Here is a 22830-nt window from a genome sequence, read left to right as displayed (position 1 = left end):
TACACTATTTTTCTATTGCATAAAACCCTAAGAAAATATACTGTATATGTGCAGATATAAGAAGATAAATAAAAAGAAATGGAAACTTTAGAGTTTTTCAGTGCTATTTCCACTGTTGGCATTACAGTTATTATGCAGAAGCTTGATTAGAAGGACATGATTTCAGCACTTGAAAGGGACACAAATAAATCATTTTGCATTTGTCATTTGTTTTGGCTAACGAGGAAGTAGCAGTCCATGATTTGTTTTTCCAAGGCAACATTGATTTGCCTAAGATGTTTAAATCAGAAATGTGCTTTTCTGATTTAAAAATGAAAAGCTCATGAGGGTATTTCTTACTAAGCAGCGCCTAGGCACCAGCCTAGTTTATTGCGGTAAGATTTATTGCTAGTAAAACTAGACAGAATAAATCTTTTATAATGCAAGCAATGAAAAAGGAAGTAAAAGGATAAGCATGCACAACTTTTTAGCTCCAATCAGTGTGTTTTACGTTCTATATATATCATAAACTTAATATATATCCATATTTTTCTCCTAAATTATTGATCTAAACAATAGATACATAAATGAAAAACAGATACTGTAGATATGTTTAGTTGGAGCCAATGGTCTTTGTTTAGCACTTAAAGGAAACATTCATTCTGTGGTGCCAGACATTTTGGAATTTATCGTTACTGAACTAAATTTTACGTTATATTCACAAAGAAACAAACAGCTTTAAGACGGCTTGTGTGACAGCGACTGATGGGCTGATTTGGTTTGGGCAAGAACAACTCATTAAAGTAACAACCTTGTAAATTAATCGCTTCTGTGGTTCAGCAGTTTAATTGTTCTTGTTGATGGTTGTCCTTTCAGGCGGCCTTCCTGCAGAGATAAAGAAGTTGTAAAGTTTGAATCCGTCCACAAGAGGGGGCCACGGTGCAGCGTCAGCCTTCCAACAGACGCAGCAGAAACCATTTAAGCTTAAAAATGCACTAAAGGGAGACCAGTTCAAACAGCCACCTTCAGCTTGTTCTTGCTTTGCAGTGCAAAACTGACGTGAAGCTGCGCACAACTTGAGCACAGACAAAGACTCAACTGAGGATCTGAAGAGCACAAGCAGTAATGAGACCTGCCGTTGAGGTAAACGTGACAGCTCAGCTCAGCTCGCCTTTCATGAACGCACCGAGTCCAGTTCCTTTGATCCTGATGTCTGCTTCTGAACTTTGATAAGGTCATGCTATATAGGAACAAAATATTATATCCTCAGCAGTGTATAGTTAAGACTGATGGTATCTTTAAATCTTTTTGCACTGAAACGTTTGCTGCAGTATCTTTAAGTATTCGTATTCTTTCCTACATTTTATCAAACCGATTTGTTGTATTTAATATGGATTATATATGATAGACCATCACAATAGAGCATAACATGATGCGTGGTTTGCATCTACTTTTTTCTGCTCCACTTTGTAAAAACGATTTTTGGAGAGCACAACTAACAGTTGTCTTGTTAGAAAATTCTCTCACTAAAGCTTTGGATCTCTGCAACTCCTCCAGATTTATTAAAGCCTCCTGGCTGTTTCACTGAATAATTCTTCGTCAGCTTAGTTAAATGGTCAGTTCTTTTGAATTTTTATGCTCTTACCATTTTCAGATGACAGATTGAACTGCTGCGTGAAATGTTAAATGCTTGGGATATTAATATAAAACCTAACCCTGCTTTTAACTTCCCCACAAATTCACTCCTGACCTATCTGCTGTGTCTTGGTCTATTTTGATGATGCAAGCAATTATTTGTGCTGTAATTTATTTAGAAATATCAGCTTTAAACAAATAGCTATGAATACACAATCATGTCACAGTTCTCTGATTTGTATTTGTTAAAATGTTAGAAACCGGTGTGCTTTTAACAAGAAAATCTGAATTGTGCAGTATTTTGCTGTTGAACTACATAAAATTTATCAGTGTGTTGGCTACTATGTGATAAAAGTAAGAATATTTTGGCAAGGTACTGTATGAATAGTGCATAAGACTTTTTAAAGTACGAGTAGGTGGGATTTGTGAAGAGAATAAAGAGGCGAAAGTTACCAGGATGAAAAAATAATTGCAAAACTTCTTTTAAAACTTTACTTGAACAGGCACCGCTTAAAATTCAAATCATAATATGAGATCTAATCAGTTCTGTAATGTAGCACAAAGTCTGCTAATTATCCTATTTCAGAGGCACAACATGTCTTTCCATTAAAGTTTTCATCCCCAGGGAGGAAAAAAAAGAGGATTTTTCACAACCCATCTCTTGCACAATGATGTCTGCAAGCAAAAGTGGATTAACAAAGTCGTCCAAGAACACTTAATTCCCTAACAGTCCGGCCCTCAGAACTGGCCCCATGGTCACTCTGCGAGTCCAACCATCCTCCTGCTTATGTCCCACAGCTTCTTGGCCACCTGTTTGTCTGTAGCTTTGGCCATCAACTCTTCTTCCTCACAGTTAGCGAAGCACTTCCCCGACACCCCCTCCACCTCGGGGGAGCAGGCCAGATAGAGCGGCGTCTGGGCTCCTTCCAACGGACTCTTCAAGAAGACCAACGAGGCAAGGTGGAACAGCGGCTTAGCCAGCAGAGGGATTTGGACGTGCCGTCCCAGTCTGGTCCTCACCATCCCCGGGGTGAGGGCGTTGACCGTGACAGCGGTGCCCTCGAGCTGATGAGCCAGCTCGAGTGTGAACAGCAGGTTGGCCAGCTTGCTCTGACTGTAGCAGAAAGCTTTGTTGTAGTTCCCTTCGCTGTTCAAGTCGTCAAAGTTGATGTGGCCGTATTTGTAGAGTTTGGAGGAAACGACGACAATGCGGCTGGGAGACGAAGCCTTCAGGAGGTCCAGCAGCAGGTGAGTGAGGAGGAAGTGGCCCAGGTGATTCACTCCAAACTGCATCTCAAAACCATCTTCTGTCTTCGTGTAGGGACACTGATAGATCCCGGCGTTGTTGACCAGCACATCAATCTTAGGTTCCTCCTGACAACAAAAACATATAAAACATTTTAGATTTTGCAATTTCAGACTATTTACATCTTTAAAAGTATACAAGAAATATATATTATTTATAGGTTTTTCTAAATTAGACTGTTGGTAAAAAAAAAAGTACTAGAAATGTAGGTGTAGAGGGCTTGAGGCTACTTCTAATTCCAGTACTATTACTTATTTCTAGAACACATTGTATTTTACATTTTTATTCATTTTATTAATTTAATTTTAGTAGATATCATAGTGGGTATTGTAAGCTTAAAGTATAAATTTTCCAAATTAAATAAGATTAAGAAATGCTATTTTCTGAAATACAACATGTCTTGTAGGAGCAAACGGAGATTTAACGACATCTAGTGGTTATGAGAGGTAGCTACTGTCCAGTGAAAGAAAAGTGATATAAAAGTACACTAGAATACAAGAATACAGTGGCCACAAAGAAAGTATACCCACATTAATCTTCCTTACCTTTTACTTCCTTTTTGTCACAGTTAAATGTTTTAAATCAATAAACAACTGCAAATAACCTGAATAAATTGAACAGGAAACTGACTGGGCAAAAAAGGCACCCATTGTTGGCCAAAAAGAAGACAAAAGACTATCTCACATTTTCCAAAAAGAAAAATAAAACATCTTAATAATCCCAAATTCCATTTGGTAAATATTACAAAAACATCATGTGTACATCTGATGTTTTCAGACTAAGAACATTAAACACACTGTCAGCTGTGGGGTAGGCAGGGTGATGGCGTGGGTCTGGCTTTCTCCACCAGAAAGTCAACTTATAATTAATGGGAATCTGCTTTCTGCTAGAAAGTAATTGCCGACTCATATCAGTTAAATGGTCAGTTCTTATATTATTTATGTGTATATTGATCAGACATGATGACTATACACAGAATCATTTATCCCTTATTTTATGTTTAACTTTTACATTTATCAGAAACAAGGTTGAGTTTCTGTTTTACTGGTCTATGCGAATGAAATTATTCTGATGTGTAAGTAAATAAGCGGATCCCTGTCACTCTTTTGTTCAGCACCACGGACAGTGCTCCTTTTGGACCACACATCACTAACTAAACACAACAATAGATGGACTGTACTGGAAGCCAGCTGGTAAATAAACCAACAAACATCCATCCATATTGTTACCTTGTTGATTTCCTCACAAAAATTCCGGACAGATTGGAGGGAAGCCAAGTCCAGGTGCTTGATGACCACCTCCCCCTGCTCTGGCCCCGCTCGGCTCTTCAGGTCCTGGGCTACGTCCTCGGCGCTCCGCAGGTCCCGGCAGGCCATGATGACCCGGGCGCGAAGCTTCAGCAGCTCCCCGGCCAAGGCCTTCCCTATCCCGCTGTTAGCCCCAGTCACTATCACAGTCTTTCCACGCATGGTGTCGGTCGGATACTGGAGCAGCTTTACTGCTTTCCCCCGGGGAAAGAGACGGCGCATTAAGAGCAGAACCCCGCCGCCAACAACAGCGGCTATTATCACGGCCGTTGACATGTATGTACCGGTTATCAAGGACTGCAAGGTATGTTATGTATACAAGTTACAAATTTACCCCGGAAATGATAGTGGCGGACATTATGGCACGTGCAAATTGTAGTGTCGTATTTTTATATTAAGTATGATATTGAAAAAAGTGAGCTCATTAACAATATTTAAACATTTTTTTAAACAAAAACATAGTATTAATAGATATAAAATACAACAAAAATCAGAGTATTTCTGGGTAAGTCTTCCGGGTCACAACCATTTAAATACACTTCCTTAACAGTTAGCCGGCGCAAGACCTGGATAGACCTTTTAATGGGTAGCAAGGGAGGGGTTTTCCTCGTGACAACCAAAAGCAAGAGTTTTGTTCACATTTTTGGACAAAGTAAACTTTTTCTGGTGTTGGTTTGTCTATGTCAGGACTGCCATACGTCACATGGTTCATGGACATAGTCTGGGAGTGCAGTCATAGAGAGGAGGCTGTCTGTGTTAGGATCCTCAGGATTCATCTTTGCTTTTTGCAGATGATATTATTATCTTGGATCAGGCCAGTAAGGGGGATTGTTTGTTTTTTTTTGCAAAATTTGATGGAGTTATTTTATTATTATTATTATTATTATTATTATTATTATTATTATTATTGTTGTTTTATTATATTCTCATAATGAATTTTAAAAAAAGCATTGTACCAATCCCGATATAGGGTGACATATTTGTGTATACTGTATGAAATGACTTCCTACCGCGCTGTCTCCACTGGATCGCTACAGTACATTGGAGTTCAAACTCCGCCCACACAGCGCGCAGTATGCCTTGCTGACTCGTGAATGGGGCGAACCTATTGTTCAAAAAACAGTTTTTCGTTTTAAAAAAAATCTCACAAAATGAACACTGTACTTTAAGTACTAATCATATCAAACAAATGCTTTATCATAACATTATATACTACTACTTAAAACAAAAAGTTAAAAGAATAGACTATAACCGAACCAAATGATTATATTAATAAATGCTTAAGTGTACAGTTTATCCCTGTATGTACACTTATTTGAGAATTACGAAAACAAGCACTAAACGGATCTAAAACCAATGTACTTTATCTTCAAATCACCGCAGTATTGATATTTTTTGGACTAGTTTCAAAAACATTTGGAAAAAGTAAGGCGAGTTTAACCTCTGTTGCTGCCATTACGAGGCTAAAGCTGAAAAATAATTAATACTTAACTTGTACAATCAACTAACTGACATATACTAAGGCTTCAAAAGTTTGCTTGATGTTCGGCCTATCCAAACGCTCAGTGAGGGTGTGAGATAACAGGAATCACTGATTCAGATCAGACACACAGATCAATTTCATGAGGATATTAACGTTTTTCTATTGTTTGTTTTCCTAATCAAGTTTAACCTTCAGAGCTTAAGTCTTAAGACAGTGGAATGGACTCTGGGACCTCAGTTGATGATTGATAACAACTGATATATTTTCTCTAAGCTTCATTTAGAGAAATGTTAATGACAGAGTCATTAACATCTCTAACAGGTTTTAACTCGAGCAAGAACTTTACAAAAAAAAAAAAAGAATGATTCAGTTCCAAGCTCGGCCAAAGTCTGAACATCAAACATGTGTGTTCAATTTGGAACATTGCTGAGTGTCATGTTGCAATGCAGAAGTTAAATGGAGTAAATAAACCGTGAATAAAGCTTTGCTGGAGTGCATAAAATAACCCATTTGTTTTCTGTTTCTCCAGTAAAGAATATAGTCTGAAATCAATTGCTCCGATGTTTCAATGTTTTCCCCGCATTTAATTAGCATCCAAGTATAGGTCTACCTGCGCGAGGCAAGTAAGATTTATTATTAGTATTAATCAGAGAAAGTCAAATGTGATTCATACAATAGAAAATGGAGTGAGGGTGGTCTTGTCTTGAGTGTTTGGAAGCTGCCCGCAAGTTGCTTCACTTCCCCTTTTCCTCTGCAGCGTTTCCAGTTAGGTAATGCCTCCAGTTTATTTCAGGGTTTGCTTCAGTTCCTGTTAGCTGACATTTAGAGCGGGTGGAGTAAATGCACTTCGGCGGACGGTTGCAGTCTGTTGTAACAGCATGTGACTCAACTGCTTTTATCTCTTTTATTGTTGTAGTTCTTGCCGACGATTTCCATGAGAACTGGACATAAGGAGAAATTATGCATATGTCCCCGTTTTCGATTTTTGTGGTTGCGGCTCTCTTTATCTCTCTCTGCAACTCCTTCCTTTTCAAAGGTAGGAAAAACTTTTAAATTTATTTTGTTTTTTGCGTGTTTTAGTTAAAAATAAACGTTTTAAAAACAAATAATTAAAAAAAAAAACAATTGCTGACAAGTCGTTTGACAAATTTGGGGAAATACGCGTTTGTGTGTGTGGTTTTTCTTTATTGGTTTCATGTTCACTACACGTTTCTGATGGATAAAGAAGCATTCTTTCATTCCTTTAGTATCTATCTATCTATCTATCTATCTATCTATCTATCTATCTATCTATCTATCTATCTATCTATCTATCTATCTATCTATCTATCTATCTATCATATTCAAATATCAGTTTCTTTTTGAGCCCTCTGTGCTGTAGGAAAGTGTTTTTTTGTGTGGTGCCGTTTTTACAAACAAATGTCTTCAAGCTGCATCTCATTCTAAGCTGCCTACCAATATTCACGCTCCTTCACGTTTTATGTTTTTTTTTTTATGATTTCATAAATGCGATACTCATAATCTGAAGTGGAGTGAAAATCATGATTATATGTAGTTTTTCAAAGAAAAATCTCAAAAGGTGATACATATTGAGTTAGTGATTGACTCGGTTCTTGGCAAAACTGCTGTGAAGCTTTTTGGGGGTTTGTGTCTCCATGTGTTGCTTGTATCCAACGAGAATTTTTTTCTCTCGTTGGAGAATTCCCAGAATCACTGGAGCTACAGGACATTTTTAGTCTTGAGATACATTTTTGTGAAGATTTCGGGCAGGACTTTGACTAGACAAGCCTCAGGCATGCTTATGCTTTGATCAAGATGTTGATAGGCTGTAAGTGGAAAATCATCACAATTAACAGAAATCCATCTGGGTGAAAGTGATCTGTGACAGGTGACTTCAGTTTGAATTTGCAATTCATTTTATTCAGAGACATCAGATTAATAGGGGGTAAATCCACACTACATTTTATATTTTTGTTTATTTCTCAAGGATTGGTTGCCTTTTGATTATTTTTTTTCATGTGAAATCACAATAAGATACATTGAAGTCTGGTTATAGCATGACAAATATTTGAACTTTCTAGATGCTTGAATATCAACACAGAGGCTGCAGGGGGTTTGCTAATGGAGCTGCAACAGACAAAGTTGAGTCACGTGGACTGAAAACGATCCACGCAAGCTCTTAGTTTCCAAAAAAGATAATGAAGCTACTTTTTCCATTGCTATTGGCAGCTGACCAGGAGTAAACACAAAGGTCAGAAAAGTAGGAAAAGAAACTTCACACATAGGGATCGTGGACTGGAGCTTATTTGCCACCACTCATATTATTATTTTCTGTCCTAAAATCTAGCAGATTTCTATCACTGTAAATCCCCTGAGGGTTAGTCTGTATCGTTTCCCACAAGCCAGGAACAAAGCTCTGTCTTAAGAACTCAAATGAAAGTGAAAGGCAGAGTCACATTTAAAATAAATTGTCTTTGCTTCATGCAAATCTGAGCTTCAGGTAATGAAGTGCAAAGAAGGTGTACAAATTAAAACTTGTGTAAATAAAATTATGAGCTTCGTTACACTAATTACTTAGAGAATTATTAGTTTTTATAAAATTATAAGCTTAGTTACACTGACTACTTAGAGAAATGTTAGTTTTTATTGTTAATTTCTGCAATTATTACCGATAATGTATTTGACTTGGGAGGTTTTGGTATTGATTCAGAATTAGGAATTGGTGTAGCCAATGTTTAATTAGTATTTCATATGTTGTTGATGTAACAGAGTGATTTGCAAAAGTCTTCCCATCAGTTGGGCTTGTTCATGTTTTTTTCCTGTTTACCACTGTAAACATTAATATATTTTGTTCTGATTTACACCAACAATTTTTAAAACAAAGGAGACTGATTAAATCCAGGGTTGGATAAACAAGTAGGGATTCAAAGGAAAGTCAAGAAATTATTCAAAGCTGTCTTCAAAAACACACACACACAGACATAAGATTGGGTGCTTAGTTTAAACAGCTAAAGAGTTCATGGGAATCATGACAATGAGTGAACTTTTCCTTCCATTTTTATTTCCTGCAGGCCAGCATGTGATCTGTAGCGTTTACCCTAAAGATCTGTACGTAGAAGAGGACTCCAGCGTTGAGATAGTGTGCCAAACATCATGTTCAAATCATGGCAAAATCTTCTGGACACTGAACGGGAAAAACATCAATGAAAGCCTGTCAAAAACTATAAACGCAACACACACTGTCTTGTCACTGAGAAACTTCACTCAATCGAGCGCAGTTGTGCAGTGTCATAGCTCTTATGGGAATCAGCTCTTAGGAGGCGTCACTATAAGGACATATTGTAAAATAAAATCTTCTATATTTCATTGATTCGTATTGCTTGTCATTCCTGCCATGACATTACAGTCTTTACCTCTTTTTTCATTTGCAGCAAAGCCTAAAAATGTCACATGTGTCTTGCATTATAATGTAAATGGGCCGAACGGCGTGCCTAAACTCTTCACATGTTCTTGGAAGCATCATATGGATTTTCTACAAACGGCAAACTACACCATACTTACGTATGTCAAGCATGTTTTCATTTAGCCAATTAAATGTTGTTAAATTATTATTTTTAATACATATTTTTTCTTTCTGTAGTGATTCCTTGAAGGAAATCTGCAAGTCACAAGTAGCGAGCTGCACACACAATTGCACACATTTGGTGAATCCAGATGATATAGTTAATTATATGTACTACTCTAACCTATACACTATTAAAGTCAGAGCAAGAACTCAATATGGGGAGACGGAGTCTGACCCCTATGTGTTTGATCCACGTAGCATAAGTAAGTAACATAAAATAAAAGTTTCATAAATATGCATCTGTTTATCCTAATAATTTCTATGTTGTGATGATTACTACATATTTCCTCAGCGAAAATTAATCCTCCAAAGAATTTGAAGATAATTCCCTCGTCAGAGCATCTGTTGGTAAAGTGGGTCACGGACGAACCCCGTTGTCAAGTCAAATACTACAAGGTAGGAAGAATACAATTGTGTGTGCAGGGACAATAGGAAAGCAAACATGAACCTTTCAAAATGGTGATATGAAAAGTATAGCCAGAAGATTTCATAACACCAGAAAGACTGATGAAGAAAGGATTTTTTGTTATGAAAAATTTAAATCTACTTAGTGATTAGCACTGTAAATCAGTAGGTAGAATTTGGCTTTGGCTCTTGTTGATGTATTAACTAAAAATCTGAATTCAGTAATGCAGTTATTTGTGGCCAAATAATAATAAAAAAGGTCTACAAAGAGTAATGACCATTGAATAGTTTCTTGGGTGCTCAATGAAGCAAACAAAAACTGAAAACAAAGCTCTTACAGTTAGTTATATGTGAAGTTACTCATCTGTTATCTGCGCAGAGCATTTTAGGTAAATTATTAATATTTGTTCATTTCTACTTTACAGATCTTACAACATTGTGGTTAAAGGAAGGTTGAAATAATTAGCTCAGTTGGTGTTGGTAATATGCGGATGTGTCCTCAATATGTGGACAAAGTGTTGAAAAATGCATTAGAAGAAGTTGAAGATGTGTTGACACAATGCGTTTATTTGACGTGAACGTGTTCATGCTGGTAATAATGTTTCAATTTAATTGAAGCATCACAAAAAATTCATGAAACCGTGTTGAACTGCAGGGTAATTTGGTTAACCGGGACTCTTTTTCCCACAATAAAAGCTAGAACCTACATGCTAGGTCCTGTTTCTCACTTGCAGCAAGCAGAAGCCATCTGCTGCATGTACAGCAGGGTTGTCCGCATATATAATTGATTATACAAATATACAGTTTGGAAACTCGTAGCTGCGTTTGGTTTTGAAAATGTTTTTCAGAAGTATAAATGTTTTCTCATTTAGACAATTTCTGTCTTGTTTGTTTCAGACATCAGAGCCTGACAAAGCCCCAGAGGTAAAAAAGAACACTTTGTCTTTTTATGGGGTCTGTGATAATTCATTATGAATTCCTTACAGAAATATGTATTTTAGTTGTATATACAGTAGATTAAAAAATATTGTATACCCTGGCAGTTTTTTTTCTACGTGCTGCTTTTTTGTCACAGCTTTATCATACTCATGTCATCAAACAAATTTTGTAATCAAAGACATATAACCTTAGAAAACATAATTTTCAATGTATTGCTTTGTATTCTTTGACTTACAGATGCAAAGTAACAAAAATACCTTTTAACATGATAAATACTTTCTTAGCTTTCACAGCATTTATTTTCTAAAAATGCTGACAAGCAATAACAAGCTAAATGCATGGACTATAAACTAACCAAATGACTAAAGTGTTGATCAATAAATGCTTAATATTGTTTACAGCAGTGGTCCCCAAACTACGGCCCGCGGGCCAGATGCGGCCCGCCTCCACATTTGGTCCGGCCCCCTGAACAATACCAGAGTATTTTCATATATGTGCATTTTTATTTGATAAGTTGGACTTTTGCAATAAAATAAATGTTCCTTAGTAATGAACTTTATTTATTATTAACTACTAGTTAGTAACTATTTTATACATGCATATAATTGACCCTAACCCTTTTTTTTATGTGGAGAACCCAGTGTTATTTGGTTATTATTTATTTCATAAATAGTGTTATTTCCTGACTTTTGTTCTCTGAAGAATCCAGAAAAGGTTATTTGATTGTGCTTTCTGAAAAACAATACATTTTTATGTTTAGCACTCTTACAATCGTCACACTTTTTCTGTTACAAACTGACCCCGGCCCCCCATCAGAGAAGGGACAAGTTATGTGGCCCTCACAGGAGAAAGTTTGGGGACCCCTGGTTTACAGCTTTGAGCTTCTAAAATTTAACAATTTTAATAGCTATTTTTTCTCATCTAACAATATATATATATATATATATATATATATATATATATATATTTTAGGTTTTGTGGACAAATCGATCAGATTTCAGTGCCACTATTAAGGAAGTGGAATCCTGCATTAACTACAACATTTCAGTCCGATGTGCCTCTGAAAGGGGACTTTGGAGCGAATGGAGCCTGGAGAAGACTGCTCTCACCAAACTGAACAGTAAGACCAATATTTAAATAAATTAAGCAAGTTGACCTCTTTAAGAACTTCAGCAAAGAAGAACATGAAAGAATTTTAGCAACAAATTCAAACCCGAGTTCATGTCCAATTCTGAAACCTGAATCAAAAGCTGATTTGTTTGTGAAGTAACTTCATCAGCAAACAGTGTCTGTGTCTCTGTGCTTCCCCAGTGCAATGAGTCATTATTTATGTAAATTACAACTGGAACAAATAACTGCTTAATGTCTAAAATTTAAATTGTTTGGATATTTGTGGATTGTGCAGAGACAATCTGACACTTTTGCCTAAAATACATGCAGATTGCAGTCTGCTTTGTGAATCCTGGGCAGAATTAAAGCAAATAATGAAAGCGAAAAAGGAGAAGATTGCAATGTTTTGTAAATTCCCTCCTCAGTATCTAGAAGTGAAAAGTCGATAGAGACATACCCTATAAAACGTGCAGCTGTAATTGCAGCAAAGGATGTGTATAAAGTATGCATTTTCTTTCATTTCACAATTATGCACAACTATTTCATAGTTGACCTACTGTGTGGTATGGTTAAAAAAGGGGTGTGCAAACGTCTGGATGGCACTGTGCACAAATCATTCATGTCTTTGTTTTCCAAACCCTCTTTAAAGTGTTCATGTAATTAGTCAAACTCAAATCACAGGATCAGACTTGACTGCAGAAATGTGTCACTTGAGATTTAAATCTAGCCAAATTTCACATTCATTCTTATTGGTGTGACACAATGCTGACGAAGCCGTAAACCTGTTGACCGTTAACTGATTTGGTTCTACCCACATAGTTTTGCCACAAATGTCGGGGTTAAACGCTTCTATGGGCGTGTTTGCATTCCACATTGTCATTCTGCAACCACTTCTTGGAAAGCCAAAGCTTTGCAGTGATTCAAGGCATGACTGCAGTTTCTTTACAGCTGTTGCTATGACAACAAGGTGGTTTTGGACTTAGTTCAAGGTGTGAATGTTGGCTTTCGCTTTTCTTGGCTCTAGATGAAAATAATCCAGCATAAATTCTGTATTTGCCTGTCTATTGAAGTGTGATTAATTTCAAGCTTATATGAACTGTTTTTAGGGAGCCGCATCAGGATGCAACTTTGGAGAAAGGTGGCTGAATTGGAAAAAAACGGAAAGAGAAAAGTTCACCTCATGTGGAAGGTACAGAAAAGAGCAAAATGTTTTGAGAATATTTAAGTGCACAATTGTTGGATTGCTGTCTAACATTTCATGCTTCTCTCTAAACCAGGGTATTCCTTCAACATGTAGAGAGGCATTCACTGTCAAACAAGTGGCCTACAAAGACAACACAATCACAGGAAATTACACCTATACTTCATGTGGCAGCTCATCTTGTGATGTCGATGTGGACCACCGTTCACACAGATTTTATCTCGCAGTTTCCAGTAATGGTGCACTGCTCGACTCGGTTAATGTTCCAGCTGTTGGAGACAGTTAGTTTTACTGCTACATGTAGACATTTTAAACAATAACAAGATTTCTATCCTGTCTCTTGACTTGTTGGTTGTTTCTCTCTTCATATCCTCAGTGGGCCTTCCTGAAGTTTGGAGCATCCAAACAATAAAACATAGAATGGGAGGTGTTATTCAGGTCAGCTGGAATGTGTCACAAAAACCCATCAGTAGTTACATAATTGACTGGACCCACGATGGACAACAGTACTACTGGAAGGAGACCATATTCACTAAAGCAACTCTGTTTGGTAGGTTAGAATGTGTGTTAAAGACAAAGTGTGTGAGTGATCTGTCCTCCCATTTATCAAAACATCAGTTAATGGCCATTCTATTATCGACTCAGTGAAGAATATAATGGACTCATTAGTGGAATTTCATATTAAAAGCTGTTACATAATGCATTTCCATGGAAGATTTTATCATTTTAAATAGGTTTATTGAGAAGATTGACTTCTGATATTCATATGATGATGTTCTTACAAGAAAATCTAGTCTCTTCCTGCATGACTCATATTATAAGCCATTTGTTTTCATTGCACTGATAAGCTACAAGTATGTATTATGCTGTATTTATTTATTTTTAAACTTTTTTTAACAAATTTTTATTGTTTTCCAGCTGTACTTGGTCATCGAATGTACCTTAAAGGTGTTACAACCTTTTCTTGTCATTTCAGTGTCAATATATGTTTTCTTTCTATTTTTGCAGGCCTGTTGCTTAGAACACCATACAAAATTACAGTAACACCTCTCTTCAATGACATCACAGGGCACAGCATCCACACAAATCCGTTCTGCTCCAGTACGGGAGGTAAACATCAAATACATTTTTCATTAACACAAAAACACATAAATATGTGATCTGTACCACTGTGAAGTTTGCATACACTCATCACCAGGATTAATGTTAAACTGGGCCTTCACTGAGATATTCAAAATGTAATAATTACTCAAAATGAAACTCCAATCACTAAAAAAAAGTAATTTACTGTGGACTTTGTTAATACATCCAAGCACAAGTATTTACACTCCCCCGCCCCACTGAAACGTCTCTTTGCAAGTTGCATAGACGTCGCTTTTTTTGTGTGGTTATTGACAGTTTTCAAAATGTTATTCCTGCAGTTCCAGAGCACATCTTTGTCACAGTTGCGGAAGCTGACGATAAAAGTGCCTTTGTGAAGTGGCACACAAAGTCACAGTATACATGCAGTAATGTTGATACATACATAATCTTTTACGAAGCACAGGGACTCCAGCACAGTAAGTTGCCCCAGTCTTTGCTAATGTTTTTACATCTTTTTTAAAGACCACATTCATAACAATATCAGAATGATTTTCTACTAGATGTTTCTGTTAGTGGTAGTGAAGATGGAGTCTGGTTGAAGGACCTGAAGCCAAACACCCACTACAATGTCAAGGTTGAGGCCACAAGCGACAACGAGACTGATATGAGCAGCACTGTGTATTTCAGAACAAATAGATTTGGTGAGTATTATTTAAGAAGCTATTCAATTTACTAAAAGGTTGTTACTTGAATTTATTCTTTGCAACAGAAGAACAAGTGAAAGATTCTATGCTCTTATGCTGCAAAGTTGTCACATTAAAGTTCAGAATTCAGTTCTTGCCCTCACATGTAAAGAATCGCAACAAAAACAGAAGAAAGCTTTAACATCCACACTCTCAGCTTGTTAACCCATATCATGATCATAAAAGGGGGATCTAAATGATTATGTCTGTATAAAAAAGTTGAAAAATCTCGGCACGGCGTTGTCAGGCTAAGATTAATCACCTGAAGGTTTGTGTTATTTATTTTCCCCTCAAGATGACTCTTGAAGCAGTTTGGCATCTGGTCGTGTTTTTCTTGGCTTCGCTCGCTGAATTCCTTCCTGAAAGCTTGGAAGGGAAAGGATTTTCCTGTTTTTGCTTGACAAGGCAATAAGACACCTGTAGCTGTTGCTACATTTCACTGTTATTCTTTAAATTCACTCATTTCATTTGATGCGTCACATTTTATTGAAAGTTGTAGATAATCTTTTTCATCTAAAAATGTAGCTATGACAATTTCCTTTGTCTTTCATGAAAGAAGCTCCCCTTTATCAGACAAAACCATTCCTAGATTTCTTGTACCACCTTGTTTATATTTCATCCATTTCAAACTTCTCAGTGCTCTATGATATTGTTTTACAAAAGTTGGCATAAAAGTTTATTAGAAATATAGAACAGTTTTATACTTTTGCTAATAAATTAACTTGCACATATTAAGTTTAGCAAAGCATAACTATAAATTGCAGAACACCATTAAAGACACAGTGACATATTTTTCACCATCAAGTGTACACTGACAATGAGAACACCGGTGGGCAATGAAACATTGCTATTTATTGCAGGATTTCACAAAACACAATACGATTTTTCTGCTTTGTGTGTATTTGGATCAATGCCACAGCAAGAAACACAACAACTGAGGTGATGAGCTAAAATAAGCAATCATTATTGTTGGATGATTACAAGTAAATATATTTTTAATAGAAATGTGAAAAATCATGCAAATAGAGATAAAAATACGCAAAACAACATAAAGGAACTATGATCAGTTGCTGTATGCCTAATGTGATGTCACCAGTATCATGTATGGAAGGAATCTTATTTTGAGGACATAGATTTTGTCAGGAACAATTAGCATTTTATAACTAAATAACAAACAAATAGAAAATAAAACTAATGGACTTTTGGTCGTTTAATTCGTAAACTATATTTAAATCTTTTCCTTCATCTTGTCATTCTACTCCAAACCAATTAAATTTAAAGCAACCCAACACAATCTGAATCAATTAAATAATCATGGGTCTTGAATGTGCTCAAACTGAAAAAACAAAAATGCACATCTTTGTTTGGAAAACCAAACAAATATATAAAAGCATCACTAATTTTACTTTATATATATATATATTTTTTTTTATTCCTCCAGGGGGTCTTTTTGTGGGGTCTAGTGTCCCTTATATGATAGTAGGCTGACAGGAAACGGGGAAGGAGAGGGGGGAAGACATGCGGCAAATATCGTCGGGTCCGGGAGTCGAACCCGCGACAGCTGCGTCGAGGACTCAAGGCCTCCAAATACGGGTCGCGCTAACCACTACGCCACCACGGCACGCCCTTACTTTATATTTTATATTTTATTTTATACTGCTTTCTATTGGGGGGGGGGGAAATTAAAAAACTTGATTGTTAATTTTGTTTTTAATGAAAATGAATTAGGCAAGCAGATTTTTGGGTGTTTTTTAATGTTTTAAACATTTTTTAACTGTTATTATTTATTAGAGTCTTTTTTTTAGGCATAATATGCTCTAAGAGAATTCTGTTAATATGGACTCAAACATAGTTTCTCTTAGTAGATATGGTGTGAAATCACGACCACCAAATATGGCAATAATTTCCAGTGAAAATTCTTTCTTTTTCTTGCAGCCATGACAAATATTAGCATAATACATATCTATTATAATTTACAGATCCCAGGCTTATCAAAGCTGTAAGCATCTGTGGAGGCATTCTTGTCATTCTTGTACTGTCTATTGGGTTGACCTGTGCCATTCAGTAAGTTACACTCCTTGATTTTTCCTGGTCATTTCTGTTTCTGATTATTCATCTGGAAAACCAAACACATGCAAAGATTTAATGATTGTTAATTTGATTTTTAGGTGGAAGAAATTTAATGACAAGCCTGTGCCGAATCCTCGTCTCAGTTCTGTGGCAAAGTGGCTGACACAGAGTCATGAAAAGGTAATTTTAATGCAAATTATGATAAAGTGGGATGGCATGCATGCAAATTAACATCAATGAAGTCATAAAACATCTTCTGCTAACTTTTTTGTGGTCCCTTGTTGAGTTGCGGTACATTATTGAGTTTATGGTGCAATCAATGACACATCTAGTATTCTATCCAGGGTGAGTGACCACATAAATGTAACCACTCATACTAGATAGACTGCTCCCTAAGTTAGAATGCAAATTAAATCTTTACTGTTGGTTTTGCAAAAAATTGTAAGGGCATTCCCAAACAAGATGTTATCCATCATCCTACACCAAGTAAACATATTGTTAATTAAAAAACTTCTCAAACATTGGCTAATATTTCCACGGTCATAGCAAATGCAGGCCTCAAACTACAGTCGCTAAAATTTCAAGCATGTAAATGTCCTAACTGATCAAAGAGTATGTGGTTGTAAATTCAGATTTTGTCATCCAGCCAAGAAAATCTGAATGAAAAGTTCCTGTTTTCTCTGTGCAGACAAGATTGCTAATAAAAAACAAACGGGTGCTTGCAAAACTCAACCTAATTAATAGGTGTAATGCAGAAACCTGTCTTTAAACCTCAAACTGACAGAGTGGTGATAACTCAATCAGAAGGTGCAGGTCCTGGAAGTGAGGTAAAACTACAAAAGATTTCATTTTGTGATTTGGCTAAAGTAGAGGTTAAAGTACCTTCATATCATTTGATGTATTTTTAAATGCTTTTTGCTAGAGTGATAAAGTGTGATTTACAGCAACAAACAGTGGAGTTATTTGTAGGCATTGATTTCATGTTTAAAACTAGTGTAGAAAATAGACAGATTTGACCAAACCTGCGCTAAAATTTGAACTCATCCAGGATTCAGTTTCCATATTAAAACATTACATTTCTGTGAACAAAGGCAACATGTCTGGATGCATTTTCAGGAAACAGTTTGTTCTCGTTAAAAAGAACATGACCGCAATGCAGATGAGGTTGAGGCTTATTCCTGCATGTAAACCAACCACAAGGTTTGCACACAGGCCTCAATGTAAAATGATGCAATTTTGTGGATAAAAGTTGGCCAAAGTTTCTGATGCTCCATGGGAGTAATTAGTCATGATCTATGTGTTTTAAAAACACATAATAGATTATAACATGAGAAAATATCACATTTACACCAGTACTTAAAGTTGAAACTAGTCATTTACATATACAGTAAAAATTGCTAACGTTATGCGAGACTAGACTATTCATTAGGTTTACCAAAATTATTTCTATATGCTAAATCCCAAAAGTAATAAGCAAGAAATTAATTTTAGAGACTTTTTCCTTTTTTTCTACTTTAAGTCAGAAGTTTACATACATTTATTTGCTTTTTAAGAAAATAGCTTTTCAGACTTTCCAATATGCTTCCTCTAGTTTTTGCACAATAACTTGCTGGAATTTTAGCCCATTCCTCTTCACAGAAGTGGAGGAACTGAAATAAATTTGTAGGCCATTTTTCTTGGAAACACCTCAGCTCTGTCCACTAACGTCCTATAGGACTAAGATAAAGACTTTGTTGTACTCATTTAAAACCAGCTGATGTTTTGAAATGTTGCCTTTTGTACTTCCACATCCTGTTGTTTCCATGTGATGTGATCGTTTTAGTAGAAGTGCACTGCTGCGTCCTGCAGTGAAACACCCACACCGTATCATGCAACTACTGCGGTCCTTCATTGTTGGGTTGATGTTCTTAGTTTTGTAAGCTTCCTCCTTTTTCTCTTCAAATGTAGCAGCTGTCAGTATGACTAATTGTACTAGTTTTGGTTTTATCAGACCACAGGACATGTTTCCAAAATAATCAAGGTCTTTTCCCTGAGTGCATATGCAAGTATGACTTGCCTTATGACTTAATTGCCTCTTCCTTGCTGAGTTGCCTTGCTGAGTGTCTTCAAAAGATGTTTTGTTCTGATCTCATTTATACATATTGCACCAAAACATGCTCATCTCAGGGACATTTAGCCCATCTCCTTCCTGAATAGGATGATTGCTCAACATTTCTTTAGACGTTGTTGAACAGATAAATGTGGATCTTTCAGGCATCTAAAAATTGTACCCTGTAGGATGAACCACACTTGTGGAGGTCCATAATGCTTTGCCTGATATTTTGCTAGATTTTTTTTTTAATCAATTTCCCACAATGTCACACAAGGAAATAGTGTTTGAGCTGTTGCGTTAAAACCATGCTGAGGAGTTTCTTTAATGAAATCAAAACGAGAATAAAATCAGAAGAACGCAGAGAAATAACATTTCCATGTGGGTTTTCTCAAACTTCTGACGTAGAACAAATGATAAAACTTCTCTCACGTTATGTTAGTTCTGAGAAAATAGAAATCATTTTGGTAATCATATCTGATGGGAAACTAGAAATGTTGGTCAAATCTGACGTCAGACACCCATCAGACTTCATTCAATGGGTGTAACTATCTTTCAACTGTGAACATTATTTGTAGATTTTGGTTGTTCTAACTTGCCTCATGACACAAGTTATGTTTGAATAATTTTGAGGCTTTGTGACAAAAGCTACACTTCCTCTGACCACATCTTTTTCAATGCACAAACTCATCTAGACTGTAACATAATACTCTAACACACAGTGGTTACAAAACCTTTCAGCCCTGAAAAAGTATTTGTTAGAGACTTTAAAACATGGACCCATAATTAACATTATGGGTCCAGTATACAAATACTGCAACCAAGGGAATTAAATGGGAGGATATTTACAACAGGATCAGGTGCCAGGATATTGTATTTGTCTTTTGTGTATACTTTCTTATTATCTATGGCAAAAAGTCAGAGCATAAATATATCATTTTTGCAAACTGCTTTCATTTCTGAAATGGACCTTAAGAAATCTCAGCTGTGGATTTGGGAGCCAAAGTGGGAATCACTCTGAAAATTTCCAAACTCTTCCTTTTTTTCAGTTTTGCTATAACACTGAAAACGTTTTAAAGTTGATTGTTTTTTAGTTTAGAATTAGATCTACTCTCCATTTATAATAATTTGTTTGAAGCAGTTGCATAGATACCTCCAGGCTCCACCATTTAGATCTTCATAATTCAGGAATTATCCCTCCCCCCATCCACCTGTTGTGGGCTGTTTACTTGTGCAGTCTTTCCAACCAAAACCTAGAAATGTTCCCCTAAAAAGATAAACTTAAGTTTCTCTTCTTGGAAAACCTTTTTAAATCCTGCCTTAGTTGAATAGTGATTGCCGAAGATGTTTGATTGTGTACAGATCCAGAGATGGAGCTGAATTAATTAAATGTCAAACATTTTTTTGTTATGAATAACTTTTGTCAGGATCTGCAGCAAAGCAGATCAGGCCCCTGACTTGCTGAGGTTTGCTACTGTTTGCTGACTTGCATGAACATCTTCCGTTGAACAAAACAACAGAAAACATTTCAATGTTCATAACTAATGATGAGACTACCACAGGAAACTTCAGGAGGGCAAATGTGTACTTTCTGGGTGCTTGGTGCAAAGTTGAAGTCTGAACATTAGTCAAGTTTAATCTTCTTGACAACACCTGATGTTATTTTCCCCCATACTTTGTATGTCTGTTTCAGGTGGAGGGGTTCTTCCAGCCACCTACAGATCAATTTGAAAACCAAGTTGTCACAGATAAAACTCAAAGAAATCGAGGGGCACCTCTCACTCCAGTCCGTAATGGTAACGACTGCGACCCATCGTTTAGTTCTATACGAGAGAATGAACCGGAAGAGAGGTTCTCCGATACCTCAGAGACACAGCTCCTGTCTTCTCCAGAAGGATCAATGGTGTTTTCTTCCTCACAGAGCAGCCCATATCGCAGTCAGGATATGTTGCCACGAGTGGAAAAGCCATCCAAGAGTGACTTGGGCAACAAACAAGAAAAGACTTCAATGAAGAGTTTATACATAAGCTTGAACATGTTTGAGCAAAGTGATGTTAGGTGAGCGTTGTGGCAACAAAACACAAGGTGAAGCTAAGATGAGTCATTCAGTACAGATGATCAGTGACAACATGCAGAAAGATTGTTGCCTACAGTGAAACAGCATGAGTTGAAAACGTATGGCCTGTTTTTATTTACAGCATGGCAACCTGTTTTTTTTTAAGGCTGTTATCAAGACGCCTTCATTACATTAAGACCAAAACGCTGCTTTTTGGTCTTAAATCAAATCTACAACAAGACTGTGTTTGTAAAATTGAGTTCTCAGAACATGTTTTGTAGGCTGTTTACTGTACCAACAAGCTATGTGCCATAGACTGTATTATTAAAGAACACACAGCATGTTGATTGCATGATATATCAGAATACAGATTCCCAAAAATGCAAACAGCTCTTTTAAAATGCTAGGCTTGTCATAAAAAACCCCAAAAAACATTCCAAGTAAATTTATCCTTTACAGTTCAACTGCAAAACTGCTGCTCCTATAGCCTGGTTACAGAAGTGTTCATACTTTTTGACTAAAACTTTAATGTACCTTTTGATTCAATTTTAGCAATCTGTCCTGTTTTAATTCGAGTCTCTTGACATTCTACCTGACAAAGGATCCCCAAATCTATAAGATTGAAAGGCTCTTTTTAGGTGACCTCACAGATTTTTATGAAAACCATCTTTTCTTCGGTGTTGATCCAGATTGCTTCACTATGAAGTTGAAAAATGTAACTCCACTGTTTTCTGGGAGAAAGGACCTCTGTCTTGTGGCCATGGCATACTTCCTTCTTCAGACATATGGACACAGAAGATTGTTGTTACATAGAACACAACTGGTCTCTGTTTGAAATTAATTCCTACAGTTTCTTCAGTGTTGCTATGCAGGCTCCCTGTCCAGTTTCTTTTCATGAATTTCGGAGAAATGTCCAAGTTTAATAATGCCATTGCCTATTTTCCTCACATTATTTGTGACTACCTTCACTTCAGTTGGACTTCATTTTGGGTTAATGAGATTCACCATATTTAATGACAGATGTGAGTTCACCAAAGGTAAATGTTGAAATTAAATGCAAAACAAATTCAACAGTGTGTTAGTTTACCAGTGAAAACAATTATGTAACAAGGTAATGGCAGCTTTTTCTGAATATTTTATAATAAAAATGATGACAAAAAAATGTATTCTGCAGGATAATATATGTGAATAGGGTTTTGAAATGATTTGTTAAAATCATGTTTTTTTACCGAAACCTGAACTCATGGCAGGGGTTTTGTACACTTTGTGTTGTTTTCTAATTGTTTCCACAGAAATAAGCTTGTACAGTTATGTTTCTTTTATCACTGTGTAATAGAGCATGTGAATGTGAAAGTGGTTTGGATCTGTATATAAAGTATGAACAATAAAGAAGATGTAAAACCAACGATAACCATTAATGGGACAAAGTAAAACAACAACAACAAAAAAGAAACTGTTCTACAGTAGATGTGTTTTGCTACAGCAAACTTCGGTTTTCCTTTTGTGTGTAATAATCTGTGATAGTCAGGCGATACTGGTAGTAGCAGGATGGAAGCCTTTGTCTGCTTTCCACTGTGGTATGTGTTGCTAGGTTTCTGTCTTCATTAACTTCAAAACAAACACAAACAGTGAATCGGCATTCCTACTGTTTATATTGGTTTACCCTGATTTTGTTGCTCTATGAATTATGGTGTTATGTAAACAGGTTTTATTAATTCTTCTGGAGGATTAAATGTTTGTAAGGATATGTCTTATTACAAGATGAATATGTGAAAAAAATCCATGACTTCTGTTATTAA

The 22830-nt window shown here is 36.4% G+C and overlaps 1 protein-coding gene and 1 pseudogene across 1 annotated transcript; one reads left to right on the top strand and one right to left on the bottom strand.

The window, feature by feature from the left end:
- Positions 1–591: 591 nt before the first annotated feature.
- rdh14b (retinol dehydrogenase 14b) lies at positions 592–4577 on the bottom strand. Its single transcript, XM_028040469.1, has 2 exons — positions 4150–4577; positions 592–2988 (listed from the first exon to the last, which is right to left on the bottom strand). Exons 1-2 carry the CDS (start codon positions 4501–4503, stop codon positions 2371–2373), a joined length of 972 nt encoding a protein of 323 aa, XP_027896270.1. The 5' UTR covers positions 4504–4577; the 3' UTR covers positions 592–2370.
- Positions 4578–6505: 1928 nt separating this feature from the next.
- On the top strand, positions 6506–22442 carry LOC114158615 (interleukin-31 receptor subunit alpha-like; annotated as a pseudogene).
- Positions 22443–22830: the final 388 nt, after the last annotated feature.

Source organism: Xiphophorus couchianus, chromosome 15, assembly GCF_001444195.1.
Source record: "Xiphophorus couchianus chromosome 15, X_couchianus-1.0, whole genome shotgun sequence".
Lineage (NCBI taxonomy): Eukaryota > Metazoa > Chordata > Actinopteri > Cyprinodontiformes > Poeciliidae > Xiphophorus > Xiphophorus couchianus.
Note: the sequence above shows the minus strand (reverse complement) of the source record. Positions and strands in the feature narration are given on the sequence as shown.